Below are 14,082 nucleotides of genomic sequence, written 5' to 3'. Positions count from 1 at the left end.
ATAGTAACTAATGTCTTTATTTTTGTAACTAACTGACAATAGTAAAGTAGCTAATGTTAATTAAAATTATTTGTAAAAATAGCCAAAATGTCTGTATGATAAAACAACATTGAAAAAACATTGAAAATAATACCAAAGGAGCAAGAAAGAATCTACCACTAATCCTTTGGCTAATCATAACTGTCAAACCACAAACCAGGGGGAAAAAATAAAGTACAGGACTCTCAAAATCACGTTTGCATTGTAGCATGTACTCTAAAAAGAGGACTTCAAATGTCAAACGAAGATAAAGAATTCCCAAAACACGTAAACTCAAAAAAATGTTTGATTATGTATAATGTTCATGAATATACATTTGACCAATGCAGTGAAATAGTATATAAGAAAAGTTGTTATAATTAACCATGTGCATTTAGCCAAGGCTATGCACCCAGCCCCGTGACTTTTGCTTTATCCCTTATTATCACTCATTAAACTCGCAAAAATTTTTAAGTGAGAGCCTTGTTTCTCACACTAAGAGCCTTTTTCTCGGGTTATTTACAGCAAATAATGAGAAAAAAGGCTGCAAACCGAGCAGGGGCGGAGGCTGTGGTGTCTGCTGCAGAAACCCGTGAGGGGAAGGTCGGGGTGCTGGAGACAGCCGCGCTCACCTGACGGGAATGGAGGTGAAGGGGCGCCTGTAGATGTCAGAGAGCTTCTCCAGGACCACGGCAGCGGTGGTGAAGATGCGGTAGGTGTGCAGGAAGGTGTTGAGGAAGTCGATGCTCAGGAAGCGCAGGTCCGTCAGCCGCTCCAAGAGGCGCTCCACGCTCGCGTAGCGGATCTGGGGCACCTTGCAGGAATTCAGCGTTTTGCTGAAGCAAATGTCAATGTCATCTCTGTGGAGACGGGCGTCAGATCTACGCAAAAGTCAAATTTAAAGCACTTTACCAATAAGTGATCGTGGCTACGGTGGTGCCTTAGGTTTTGGCTTCCAGCGTTCCCAGGTTGTGCCCTGCCCTGGTGTGTGACTCTGAACTCCACACAAAGTGACAGCAAGCTCTCCTCACAGCTCAGGCACACACAACAATCCTTTCCCAGCCCCACAGCCAAGGGCAGCGCTGCAGCTTTGGGCCCAAAAAGCACAAACAGCCCCCAGCTGAGGAGAGCAAGCTGGGAGGATGGGACTGCATCCCCTGCAGCTGCAATTGCACAATTCACCCCCAGCTGGGGATGGACCAAAGTGATCCAAGGGTGAAACTCCTGAGCCGTCCTGGCTGGAGCCAGGGCCGGGCTCTTGCAGTGCCCAAGGTGCATCCTTGGAAGGGCTTTTAATGGATCCCTGCTTTATTCCTTGAACCCTGCCCAGCCCCTGCCCCTGGAGCCTCTCCAGGCATCAAAGGAGTGGTACCCCTTTAGCTGTTCTTGTCAACCTAAAAGCAGCCAGTATTTATGCACTATCATGTTTCATCAGTGAAAGAAAACTTTTCATTTGTGTTGATACCTGCTTCCATAATGAGGGAACTTACATTTCATTTCTGGCAAACACTTTGCTCTTACAAAGTCTAAGAAACTGTTAATCACACTTAAATTTCTGAAATGGAACAGGCGGCAGAATTGTCCCCCTCTTGTCTCTCTCTGTGGCCCATAAGTCAATATTACTAAAACCTCAGTATGGAATAACTGATTGCAATGTTTTCTGCTGGGATCAAGCTTTATCTAAAATAAAGTAATGGATCCCAAAAAAATCCAGCAAAATTAACCCCTTAGCTAGGTTTAAGGCTTTTAGGTTTTTTAGGCTTACCTGCAAATTAACACCTGCCTTCAGCTCCAAGAATTACTTTGTTTTAAAAGAAGAAAGAGGGAACAGCACAAAACACCTCAAATTTCAAAGCAGAAACCAAGAAGAATCTTTGTTTTAGTGAAAAAAACAAAAATAAAAAACAACCTATTTTTGCTTGAGCATCAAAATAAGAGAATAATTTACATTACCCTGTCCATAATGGGAAGGGTTTCCCCTCAAATTCTGTTTTACTTAGTTTGCAAAGAGGGTGAATATTAAGTAAAGCATCTTTCAATACACCCCATCTTTTTGTTAAAAATTATTGGTTTTTCTCAGAAGAAAACTCAGGATATTCCACTAAATTCTGCACTGTATTGAATAAAAAAACCCAACAACAATAAAAATCTAATTTCTTAAACTGGGCCCTCCGAAAAGTGGCATTTTTTTGTTTATATCACCCAATGATATCTGACTCTGAAAGCCAAACTATGCTGAAAAATTTGAGAAGGAGAACACCAAATCTGTAAGTGTTGTGAAGATGTATTTTCTTTAGAATTAATATTCCTTTCTGGTGGCCCTGGGACTGAGGTCCTGCTGTACTTTGAGAGGGGACAAATGTACTTTTAAAACTCTGCAGGTGACAGAAGCGTTTGTGCTCTGGAGAGTTCCTGGAATAAAGCTGAAAACAAAAAAATGCTTTATTTCCAGGGATCAGAAGTATGTGCCCTAGCAGGGCATTCCCTGATGTTTTCTGTCCTATTAATAAGCACAGAGAGGAGAGGAAACAACTACAGAAGAGGCATTTGAGAAACAAAGAGATGTGACAGATAATAGTGAGAAAGGAAATAGTTTTATGTCTGTCCCTATGTTTCATTCACCTACATATTCATTGGCTACAAATGGGTAAAACTCATGTAAACTGAGGTATGTAGAAGATCCAAGTTGTGTTGAAAACCTGGAATCATGTGCTGAGAATATCTCACTAGAAACAAAAACCACTTATTACAGTCAATAACTGAGAGAATCCAAAGGTAAGGGAAGCAGCCTTATAAACATTGATGCTACTTTGATGTGATCAGTTAAAATCATGAGAGAAAATAATTTTTTAACAGAAATAACTGAACTAGAGAGAACAAAACCTTTGGCTAATATAAAAAAATACCTTTGAAAATGGTACTTGTCTGCAGTCACATAAATTCTGAAGACATTTTAAAAAATCTCCAATAAAATTACGAGAAGACAAGGAAAATCTGCCTGAGAACAAAATCATGCATCTGAGGTATAACTGAAGGTATAACTCAAAACCCAGTTCAACCTAAGTTGTGATCCAGCACTGTGAATTGAGAGTTCACCATGGAGTGATCCATACAATTCCAAGAAAGGGATTTGAAAATATATATTTTGGGATACAGAATCAGTTCCATTCAACCAAAATGTGCGAAAAAAAAGCCAAACTAAAGGTTTTCTTTTTCTGAACACGTGCTTTCTCTTTTTAGCATTTTTATTGAAGAAACAAAACAACCTATTTTGTTTTTTGTTGCACTTACTTGATCATATGTGGCACTGTGACTTTGGAGTTTTCTTCAAACACTATTGTCATTAATCCATTGCACCTTATATTATCAATGCACTGTGAAAATAAACATTGAAAACTGTTAAAATCAAAACACAAGGTGATGGGACTTGTTCCCACATCTTTCACATCCCTATAAGCTCGAAACACAGTTTTGCAGGGCATGGGCTGATTAATTTCTCAAATGAAAAGCAGTGATGCAAGAATTAGAGTCGACATGCTTCTCTAGCCTCGCCTCTCAGGGTATTCTGTGCAGCAACCTTTCTTTTCCACATGATTAAGTATTTTGAGTTGGAAGTGATATTTCCTTTGAAGCTCCTTTGAAAGGGAACAAAACTCATTATTTCTAGTATTTCCTGAAAGAGTGCAAGCTTGAGAAATCGAGACCACAAGAAAGCCAGAATTCTTTATACTCCAAGGGGTACAGTAATACCTTAACCTTTACTCTGTGCAAAAGACCAGAAGGGAATATAAAATAGCTTCTAGGAACACACTTGTAAAAACAAATTCAAGTGGTTCTCCTTGTGAAACACAGCTGTGAGGAAGCTGTCCAAGCTGTTCCCTGCAGAATCTTGTGTAAATGTTTTGGGCTGGGAATTAGGAGGGATTTTCATGTGCACTTTTATGTGGTTCAGATGAGCCCAAAGAAGGGCAGGGAGCTGGGGAAGGGGCTGGACCTGCTCCCAAACCCCACAGGGCTCTTGTCTTCATAACACTTTCTACTTTCATTGATACACACACATATAGATATACATATATAGATACACACACACACATACATAAATAAATATGCATATATGTGGACAATCTCCTCACATCAGTAAAAAGGAGTAAAAAAATCAGTAAAAAATTTCGAAAATAATCACACACATTTCTCTTCACTTCAAGAAAACGTGCAGCCTTCAGGCCTTGGAACATTTCACAGCAGAGCAGTGACTGATATTGGATTGCCCAAACCTGACAATCACAGGCCTCTTCAGGTTTAGATCACATCTATAGCTATAAATTTAAAACATCATCTACTACATCATCTAGTTTTATGTGGGTTTCAATTCAGGATTTTAAGATTATTTGGAAACTGCAACTGCAATAATTCACAGTATGATTTTCTCAAATCATTACGTGTAAGCAGTGAGAAACACATTTAATAGAAATACTTACATTTACCCTATTTGACCTTGAAACGTGTCAAAGAAGTCCTTAGCACCAATCCTGGTATCAGATGACTTTTTAAATTATTGTCATTTAGGCTAAGAACGGAGTTGTGCTCTTAAATGGTCTTTCCATGCCAGCAAATGGCTCCGATAATTTTACTTGTCAATGGAACAACATAATTCCATGAAAATCTGTTTTGTAAAAAATTCTTCAACCATGTTTGTCTGTAAGACAGCAAGTTGCAGCTCATACTGTATTTTGGAGACTTTTATTTTCCTATTTTTGTTCTTTCAAAAATGTTAATCCAGCACAAAGTAAGTCAGAATTCTTATTTTTAAGCAATTTCTACTCATTATGATGATGATTCATCTGGAGATGATGCCAGCAATAATAGCATCTTTGGAAATGCATGACATTCCATGCTGATATTCCTCTAATCAGCTACTTCTCTCTAAATTAATAGAGGCTAAGACCTGAAATCAGAACTCTGAGAGATTTATGTTCTTGTCTTTGTGCATAAACAAAACATAAACAGACTTGATTTAGCTCTGGTGAGCTGGAAGTTCAGGTTGGTTTTATTTTAATTGCATTCAACTTCTTTCCACAAATAGATTATGATGAAGTTTGTCTATTATGTTGTTAACTAAAAGCAATTTAAAAAAAAAACCAACAACTTATCCCTGACATTTAAAAATTTTTAAATACCCTTTCCATTCATTCACAACATAGACAGCTCCTGCACACTGTCACAATAATTGTTAGCAATTATTTATAATGGTTTTTGGTATTCATTTTTGGTGGAAAGAAGAGTTTATCCCCTTTTCTCACTCCATTATTGATGTGATATGGTATCATTTTTACACTAGGACTCTCAGGTGTTTTTGGATCTGTATGATAATCATGAAAAAAACAGTACTACCCCTCTTCTTAAATCAAAATATGTATTTGGATGGGTTCTCCTTGGACATAAAAATGCTTTACCACTGTAAAGCATTGTCCACTGTGTTTCCCATGGACAATTTTGAAATTCATACCCCATCTCTGTTTCGGAGAAGCGCTTCCCTGGTGACTGGAATGCCAGGAGAGAATTTTGGGGAGAGCACTGAGGGTTTTTCACAGATGGCACAGCAAATCCAAGGTGTCCAGCAGCCTGTGTCAGGCTGGCTCCCGGGGGCACGGCGAGAGCCCGGAGCTCACCGGCAGCAGGTGAGAAGAGCACCCCGTACCTGGCTGATGTCGCTGGTCCACGCGGCTTTCTCCTGCCGTGACGGGGCCAAAAGGACCACAGTGAAAGGAGGACCATCCGAGGGCTCCACTATCAGCTTGAAATCCAGGTGTCCAAACACCTGCCCCGAGCCCTTTGCTTTACGGCCAGAGGGGAGAAAAACGTCACAGCGTGAAACGGCGGAGTACAAGACTAAGGAAACAGTGACTTCATCTACAATGGAAATCGCTTTAAAACATCTTCCTAATAAAGAGAAAATCCAATTAGGTATCCAACAACTCATTTTGTTGTTCATGTATGCCAAGCACAAAGATCCTGGGGATTGCTCCTCAAGATACAGTTCCTTATCACACTTGTATGCCAATACATCCTCACCATACCACAAGTATCACTCCAATTAATGAAACTACTTCCACAATTCAAGTGCAAAACTTGACAAACTGCAAGATGCAAGCTGAAAGAATCGACAATAAAATCAGCCTGAGACTGTATTTTGTAATTCCATTTAAGCCAGCTCGCAGTCCAGGTTTGTGGAGACCCCCAAGACCAAAAACTTCCCATTATTTCTTCCAAATCACTAAACCCCTGTGCATTTCAGAAATCTAATTATCTGCAGCCTATTTAAAGCTTTTTTCATTTTTATTTTTTTTTATATTTATTTTTTTATTTTATTTTCCAAGATGCTGTGGGTGAGCTTGAATACAAAAGTTAGCAAATAATATGTCACATTTTTCCAGCCAACCCTCTTGAAAATCCAGTGCAGGGTGTCAACAGCAGGAACAAATACAAGAAAGCAACCCCCCACCCAAGCCAGCATGTCCATTATTGGAACAGCCCTTCTACTGAATCAGTTTCACACTGTATTCTACTGGATTCACAAACACATATCTATTTGGTCTTACAAAAAAAAAAAAAAAAAAAGGTTACTAATTTTAGGAAACTAGAAACTGTACTTACTACTGACAGCTGAATTTAACTTACAATCATCATCACTCGCTTCTGTCTCCTCAACAAGTGTGCACTCTATTAGAGACAGAACACCTCCTGTCTGGGGAATCAAAGCACATTTCACACAAATGTTATTTATTCCCATTTGTCACAGGTTTTTTTTAAATGTGGCCATGCCTTACTCTAACATCTTACACTACTCAGAGCTCTAAGGAAGATACATCGATTTCATGATGCACATTTTTTCCCTAAAGAGCTAAACCCAAACAGACTAAATATAATGTTTTTCTTAATCCAACAGATCAATAGTACAATGCACAAAACTTCTTTCACTTTTACCACACTGTAATTTATGGCACACACAGACTTGTTCACAAGTTCCAAGAAAGTTAACTAGAATTTAATCTTCTGAATTTAAATTAAACACATTCAAGGTTTCTTAAAGGTTCCCTTAGACTCTATTTATTTTGCATAAGTACTTGAACTTTTTGAGAGGAGCAAAGTGAGAAAGCACATGAACCTTAATAACCTCTTGGTATGCCAAATTAAAATTCCATTCTACATAATCCACTCTGTGAACTACCAACATCTCTTTACCCACAAGCCAGCACTATGAAAGCCTGAATCTCAGCAAATATAACTAGATTGTTCCTAGATGACATTTTTGTTTTAGAGAACATGCTGTTCAGGAAAACAGAATTGACTTTGAGAATTAATTTTATTAGAGCTCTGGAAAATGTTCTTTGGCAATTCTGCAGGGTTGTACTGACTGATTTATGCACTGAAAACTGACTTAAATTCATTGCTACATACACTGAATTTATTCACTGCTTCAAACAAATAGATACATCAATGCCTTGCTTCTAATCCCCAGTTTACTAGAATTACCTGGGTCTAAAAGAAGACAATTGGCTGAATTCTATTATTTGCAATGAAAAGACAAAGCAGTTAAACATTACTAAATAAACTTTTGTTTATAACCACTAATGCAGAGCCCAGGTGAAACCCATAAAACAGTAAAATGTTGACAGTTCACCAAAGACGTGTTTGCATTTTGCGAATTAAATCCTACTATAAAGTGCATACCTTAAGAAGATGCAGTTTTCCTCCTGAACTTCTTGTACAAATTAAGAAGTGTTTTGTAAACAAGAAGCATTGTCTTTCTCCTTCTTTCTTCAAGGACAACGAGCCCAGGCGAACTTTACTCAGCTTTCCCCTCTCAACGGAGGGGACCTGGATAAGGGAACCTGGTAATGAATGTGCAAAATTTACTGTGTTACAATAATATTTAGTAGGCAACACTCAAGCTGTTAATTCATTGGATACTACTGCATTAATTAACTCTTCATTCCAGCCTCAATGTGTATCAGTGCCTCTTCAGCACAAGTCAGTCCCTCTTTCACTGCACAAGTTCCCTTTGTTTCTTATCATAAACAGACTCAAGTGCACTCCAGACTAGCACTTGTGCACACAGCAGGATGGGATCTAGGCTGATTAGGCAATTAAACTCACTAAGAGGCCACTGATCAGAAAATGTGGCTGAACAGCAAGCACCACTTTGAGAGCCACTACACTTGAAAAAGACAGGGCGCTTCCAAACCAAGGAGACGGGGAATGGAAAGAAACGGGAAAAGTTCCTTTTGACGGAAAAGAGTTTGTGTGCGAGCCTGTGGGCAAGAGAGATGGAAATGCAGCACATTTCTTCTTCTTCTTCTTATCTCTTACTGCATAATTGTCAGTGCTCCACAGCTCATCTGAAATGTGTTACCAGTAAGACACTCCCGAACTAAATTGAACCTGCTTACATAAGCCTGAATTTTGCTTTGCAGAGCTCCAGGCTGGGGACAGCTCTGCTTCTCTGCTGTTTCACATCTCAGTCTGTGACCAACTTTTCCAGATTGATCCCACCATGTGTATCACCTCCAAATTTGGAGCAGGAGTTAAATTTGGTGGCGAAGTGCAACTCCTCTGTAGATTAAACAGAAAGATTCCTACCATACAACTCGCTGCTAGCAGACGGGGCAGCCAAGAGACCTCCTAGCCTCATTCCCACACATCTCTCCTCACTGTTACCTTTACACTGGCTCCTGCCTTGTTCCAGCATCACACAGCTAAACCTGCAGGACAATAATGCTGGGAAGAGGCAGCTGACAGCTCCCTGACAGGAGCAAGGTCACAGCAGCACCGAGGAGCTGATGATGCAGAGGGAGCTGCACAGCAGGACAAGCAGGAGGAGAAGGCTTTGACCTGCCTCTTCCAGATATGAGCTAGCCTGGCTGCATCACAGCTCAAAGGAGTGGCAGCATCCTGACACAATGCCAGCCTGACAGAATTATCCATGAAATATTAGATTAGCAATTCTTACTTTGTGTTGTCAAAAGAATTATCTTTCTCAAAGTTCACGTACGCAATCCTAAATTAACAAATTGAGAAAGCTGCTATTTATCTATATTTTTCTACTCCTAGCTCTCTCTATATATTTAAGTAGCTTCAAGTTATTCATATGTAAACTTCTACTGACACGGTAAAAACACACAGCAGTAAATTTGCCAGAGAACAGTGTTCTCTGACAGACATTTCATCTTTGGACTAAACGTGTATAACACAGCTTGTGTCACCAAAACAGAACAGTGGGGTGAAGTTATGCTCTAGAATTTTGCAAAGGAATCTGGAACATTTCAGATTCACTTACATTCTGACCCAAACCCATAAATATTTACTGGCTGTTGTGCATTTCCCCTGGACAAACAGCCAACCTGCCTCAGCTGTAAGAGAGGAGATCATTTCCATGTGTTGGAACAGCGATTTTTCCATGTTGCACTGACTGTCCCTCACGCCACACTGCAAGGCCAGCATGTTCAAAACAACTCCCAGACAAAATTCCTAGGGTGCTTTTAGTCCTAAAATTTCATCGACACATTTAAGGCAGCGATATTCCATCTGGACATTTTGTTTCCGCTTTGCTTAGTAGAGTAATACAAATATGATATGTTTACAGAAGTAGATTTACAGGTAACCTTGTTTATCTATTTATTTTTATTTTCATTGGAATGCTTTCAGGACTAACATACTCCATTCTGCCATAATGGGCTGAAGGTTAAACAATGTTCTTGCATGGAGCTGAAATACCATTTAATGAGGTAAGACAGAGCAAACCTCTCTCTAAAGGCAGAAAACAGAGACTGCATTTTCTCTCTTACAAATTTGCAGAGAGGAACACATCTCCTACCCATGGCTGACACTGAGCAAAGACCTTGGGCATTCTCATCAGGCTTTAGTGGTAAACAAAACTGGGCATTGGCTCTACCACAGATTTCCTCTTAAGGGAAAAAATGGTCACAACTGGCCAATGTACAGATGCAATGAGCAAGTGGAGCTAATTTTAGAACATTCACTAACAGTATAGTTTGGACAATAGTGTAATCCCAGGAATTTTTATCCAGCCACAGGCCTAAGCACTTTCAGCACTTCAGTGCTTCAGCAGTCACTCTCTCAGCCTTTGCTTAATGCAAGGAATATAAAAGGCTGTATTTATAAACAAACCCAAACATTCAGAACTCTACTTTGAATTGTCTGGTTTACCAGCTCAGTCTGGCTTTCCCCGTCCTGGAGGTTTTCAGGCTGTTTTGCTCTTTTTTGTTGTTTGTTTTTACTGCTCAGAGGGCTAAACCCTGGAGGAATTCTGCTCCTGCTCATTCAGGGAGGCTGTGGAGTCTCTGCCCTTGGAAACAACAAAATACTGACTGGACATGGCAGAAAGCAAACCTCCTCCAGCTGGTGCTGCCTTGAGATTGGAATGCATAATTTCCCAAGTCCCCTCCAACCTCAGCTATTGCACGATTTTGTGGTTGTGATGTCTGTACCAGCAGAGGTAAACTCACAGCAGCTGATGCAGAAACACCAGTGTTTGAAGGCACAGGGGCTCCAGGTGCCTCCAGCTGTTTGGATGCCAATAGATTTGAGACTCCCTGGATGTCCTTCAGCCTCGCAAAGAAAATGTTCCTCGCTTGTTGGTGAGCCTGACTATAAAATCTGTACTTAAATAGGAGGCAGGGCAAATCAGACCCCAAGAAAGTCCAAGGGGAATTCACAATCTGCATTTCAAAGCACTGCCAGGGACAGTTCCCATGGTCTCAACATGTGCAACTTAACAGGATCAATCTCTTCTTAAAAATGTAAAGTCTTTAACACACAAAAAAGTTGTAATTAACATCCACAGAAAAAGCCTCAACGCTGCACCTCTCTCCTGTTTTAAGCTGAAAAAGAGGTTCTTGTGCCCATCTGCACTAATCAACACAACAAACAGAAGCCTAGATAGAGGCTTCTATTGAATATAGGATAAACAGGAATAGAAATCAGAGGAGATGGACGTCACTGGCAAAGTGACCTCACTGTCAGATGTAAAAGGAAAATGGTCTTCATTACTTCATTTGCTTTATTCAGATTTCTGCCCTTGCACAGAATCACAGGCAGTGGATGTTCCATCAGATAAACTGGTACAACCTTCTGTAACACACACTCCTGTCCACTGTCCTCTGATCGTGTACCTAGAAATAAATCTGAATTTAATTTACTGACAGCGTTTGGCCTGGGCCTAACACACCAACAGTAATTTGTTCAGACTGATTCCCACATTAAAAAATTCTGAGTTTTACTGATGAAGCAGTGGGTACACAGACAAAGCATCATCAGCCATTCTTAAAGGGAAAACCCCAATAAATATAAATGCATATTTGTATTACATATTGTAAGAATCTTGGAAAAAACTCTGAAATTTAATTAGATTTCATGGCACAAATCAACCTAGGATAATCACAGCATCATAATTTTTTGGCTGTGGGTGCAAAAGAACTTGTTTTTTTTTTTCTTAAAGCAATATTCATAACTCTTTAAATACCTCAGAGATAACAAGTGCATACATTTAATGAAGAATCAATTAATTTATTTATTAAATAGGGTTTGTAAAAACAATGTTGTTAGTGTATTGTAGGAATTATACTGGAAGTTATTACAGAAAATTTCAGTTTGGCCACATAACTACAGAAGCAGCAGAAATTGCAGTTCAAAATGTACAGAAAGCCTATTAATTACCAGCTACAACATGGCCCCATCAAATACCAGATGTTCTGCTGAGGTTATCTGGAAAAGGTTTCGTGAAGTGATGCAGCTAAATTATATTCCTAACCTTTCCTGAGTATATTTAGTGCTTTTCAGCACAAAGGAGCAAAAGCTGTCAAAATCCTGCGCTACAGATCTGTAGTTAATCTGTACACACACAGTAACTTGCTTTAAGGGATCCAAAAGCAAAATATTATATAAATGGGAGAAAAATAAGTAGTTAAAGTAAACACCATCAAGTAAGAATTGTAACCAATTTGCAGTTCCTGACAAAAACAGCCCCTTATTTAAAATGTAAACATTATTCTAGCATAGTTGTTTTGGAACCTAACAACAAATTCCACTGTAACTAGTTTTCAACAGAAGGAGTTTCTAAAGCTACCATCAATAGACAGGAAAGAAAAGAGCGCTGCTTCTCCCCTTCTGCATCCCCTGGGCACCACAGTCCAGGCAGAACGTGAATTACAGTCCCATGGGGGCTCACCACTCACGTGCTGCTGATTTTCATGGTTCCTGAAGAAAACCTGAGGTCCAGCCACAGCCCAGAACCGCCTGTTTTCAGGGCATTTTGTGACTCACCCTGCAGGGACCCGGGGCAGGCTCAGGGTGCCCAGTGCAGTGCCCAGCCTGGCGATGGCAGTGTCAGCCCTGCTGCCTTCAGTGCAGTTTCTCTCACGATTTTTGGGCCGTTTTGCAGAGGAATGTCTTACCTTGGCGTATAAAGGTCTGGCTGGTGTCCAGCAGTATGTCACAGCCCTCCACTATGGTCCTCTCTATGGCCAGGTTCTTCCGGATGTTCTCTGTGTCACTCACCTCGTCGTGCATCACTCTGTTGGGGACAAGTCAAAACGCACTTTATCTCCCCAAAACGTGCCTCACACCTGCTGTGTCTGTGAAGACACAGTGCATGCCCTTCACCACCTGCTAGAGAACAGATCTACCCACCCAGTGCCCCATCACTCCAGAGCAGGTCTCTTGCCTTTTTCCCTCTTCTTTTCAAAACATTCTTGTCATCATTTTGATTTTTCAGCAGTGGAGCCAGTTTTGCCAGACTAGTTTAGTGACTGCTGCTGAACACATCTGACAGATGCCACCAAGCTACAAACACTTCACAGCTGATAGAGGAGAACCTGATCCTTAATGGGCTGGGCTGCCACAAACAGGGAAGTGCTGCCTAGAATTGTGTAGGGAACACTGTAGATTCTTTCTCCATGGCCTTAGGGCCCCATCTGTCTCTGCTTTATCTTTACATCTCAGTGTATCAGTTCCTTTCCCTTCTCCTTTCCTTTCCCCTTTCCTTTCCTTTCCCTTCTCCATTCCTTTCCCTTCTCCTTTCCCTTCTCCTTTCCTTTCTTTTCATTTCTCCTTTCCTTTCACCTTTCTTTTCCTTTCCATTCTCCTTTCTTTTCCTTTCCTTTCTCCTCTTTTCCTTTCTCATTTCCTTTCTCCTTTCTTTTCCTTTCTCCTTTCCTTTCTCCTTTCTTTTCCTTTCCTTTCTCCTTTCTTTTCCTTTCCTTTCTCCTTTCTTTTCCTTTCTCCTTTCTTTTCCTTTCTCCTTTCCTTTCTCCTGTCTTTTCCTTTCCTTTCTCCTTTCTTTTCCTTCTCCTTTCCCTTCTCCTTACCTTTCCCTTCTCCTTTCCCTTCTCCTTTCTTTTCCTTTCCTTTCTCTTTTCTTTTCCTTTCTCCTTTCTTTTCCTTTCTCCTTTCCTTTCTCCTTTCTTTTCCTTTCTCCTTTCCTTTCTCCTGTCTTTTCCTTTCCTTTCTCCTTTCTTTTCCTTTCCTTTCCTTTCTCCTTTCCTTTCTCATTTCTTTTCCTTTCTCCTTTCCCTTCTCATTTCTTTTTCTTTCTCTTTTCCTTTCTCCATTCTTTTCCTTTCTCCTTTCCTTTCTCCTTTCTTTTCCCTTCTCCTTTCCCTTCTCCTTTCTTTTCCTTTCTCCTTTCCTTTCTCATTTCTTTTCCTTTCTCCTTTCCTTTCTCATTTCTTTTCCTTTCCTTTCTCCTTTCCTTTCCCTTCTCCTTTCCCTTCTCCTTTCTTTTCCTTTCTCCTTTCCTTTCTCCTGTCTTTTCCTTTCCTTTCTCCTTTCTTTTCCTTTCCTTTCCTTTCTCCTTACCTTTTCCTTCTCCTTTCCCTTCTCATTTCTTTTCCTTTCTCCTTTCTTTTCCTTTCCTTTCTCCTTTCTTTTCCTTTCTCCTTTCCTTTCTCATTTCTTTTCCTTTCCTTTCCTTTCTCCTTTCTTTTCCTTTCTCCTTTCTTTTCCTTTCTCCTTTCCTTTCTCCTTTCTTTTCCTTTCTCCTTTCCT

General features: G+C 40.2%; 1 protein-coding gene across 9 annotated transcripts in view; it reads right to left on the bottom strand.

The window, feature by feature from the left end:
- RASGRF2 (Ras protein specific guanine nucleotide releasing factor 2) overlaps positions 1–14,082 on the bottom strand; it is a 120,923-nt gene that overhangs the window by 53,310 nt on the left and 53,531 nt on the right. For 5 of the 9 annotated variants that reach the window (XM_086868035.1, XM_086868036.1, XM_086868039.1 and 2 more), the window contains 6 exons: positions 12,492–12,610; positions 7,750–7,910; positions 6,673–6,763; positions 5,717–5,853; positions 3,310–3,392; positions 651–899 (listed from right to left, as the gene is read on the bottom strand). In XM_086868035.1, the coding sequence (XP_086724161.1) occupies positions 651–899; positions 3,310–3,392; positions 5,717–5,853; positions 6,673–6,763; positions 7,750–7,910; positions 12,492–12,610 (840 nt within the window). The remainder of the gene's footprint in view (positions 1–650; positions 900–3,309; positions 3,393–5,716; positions 5,854–6,672; positions 6,764–7,749; positions 7,911–12,491; positions 12,611–14,082) is intronic. The other 4 variants (XM_086868042.1, XM_086868038.1, XM_086868037.1 and 1 more) reach the window with 1 other exon arrangement.

The sequence above is a fragment of the Cyanistes caeruleus genome, chromosome Z (assembly GCF_971803275.1).
Source record: "Cyanistes caeruleus chromosome Z, bCyaCae1.hap1.1, whole genome shotgun sequence".
NCBI classification, from domain to species: domain Eukaryota; kingdom Metazoa; phylum Chordata; class Aves; order Passeriformes; family Paridae; genus Cyanistes; species Cyanistes caeruleus.
This window is presented reverse-complemented; position numbering and strand designations above follow the sequence as displayed.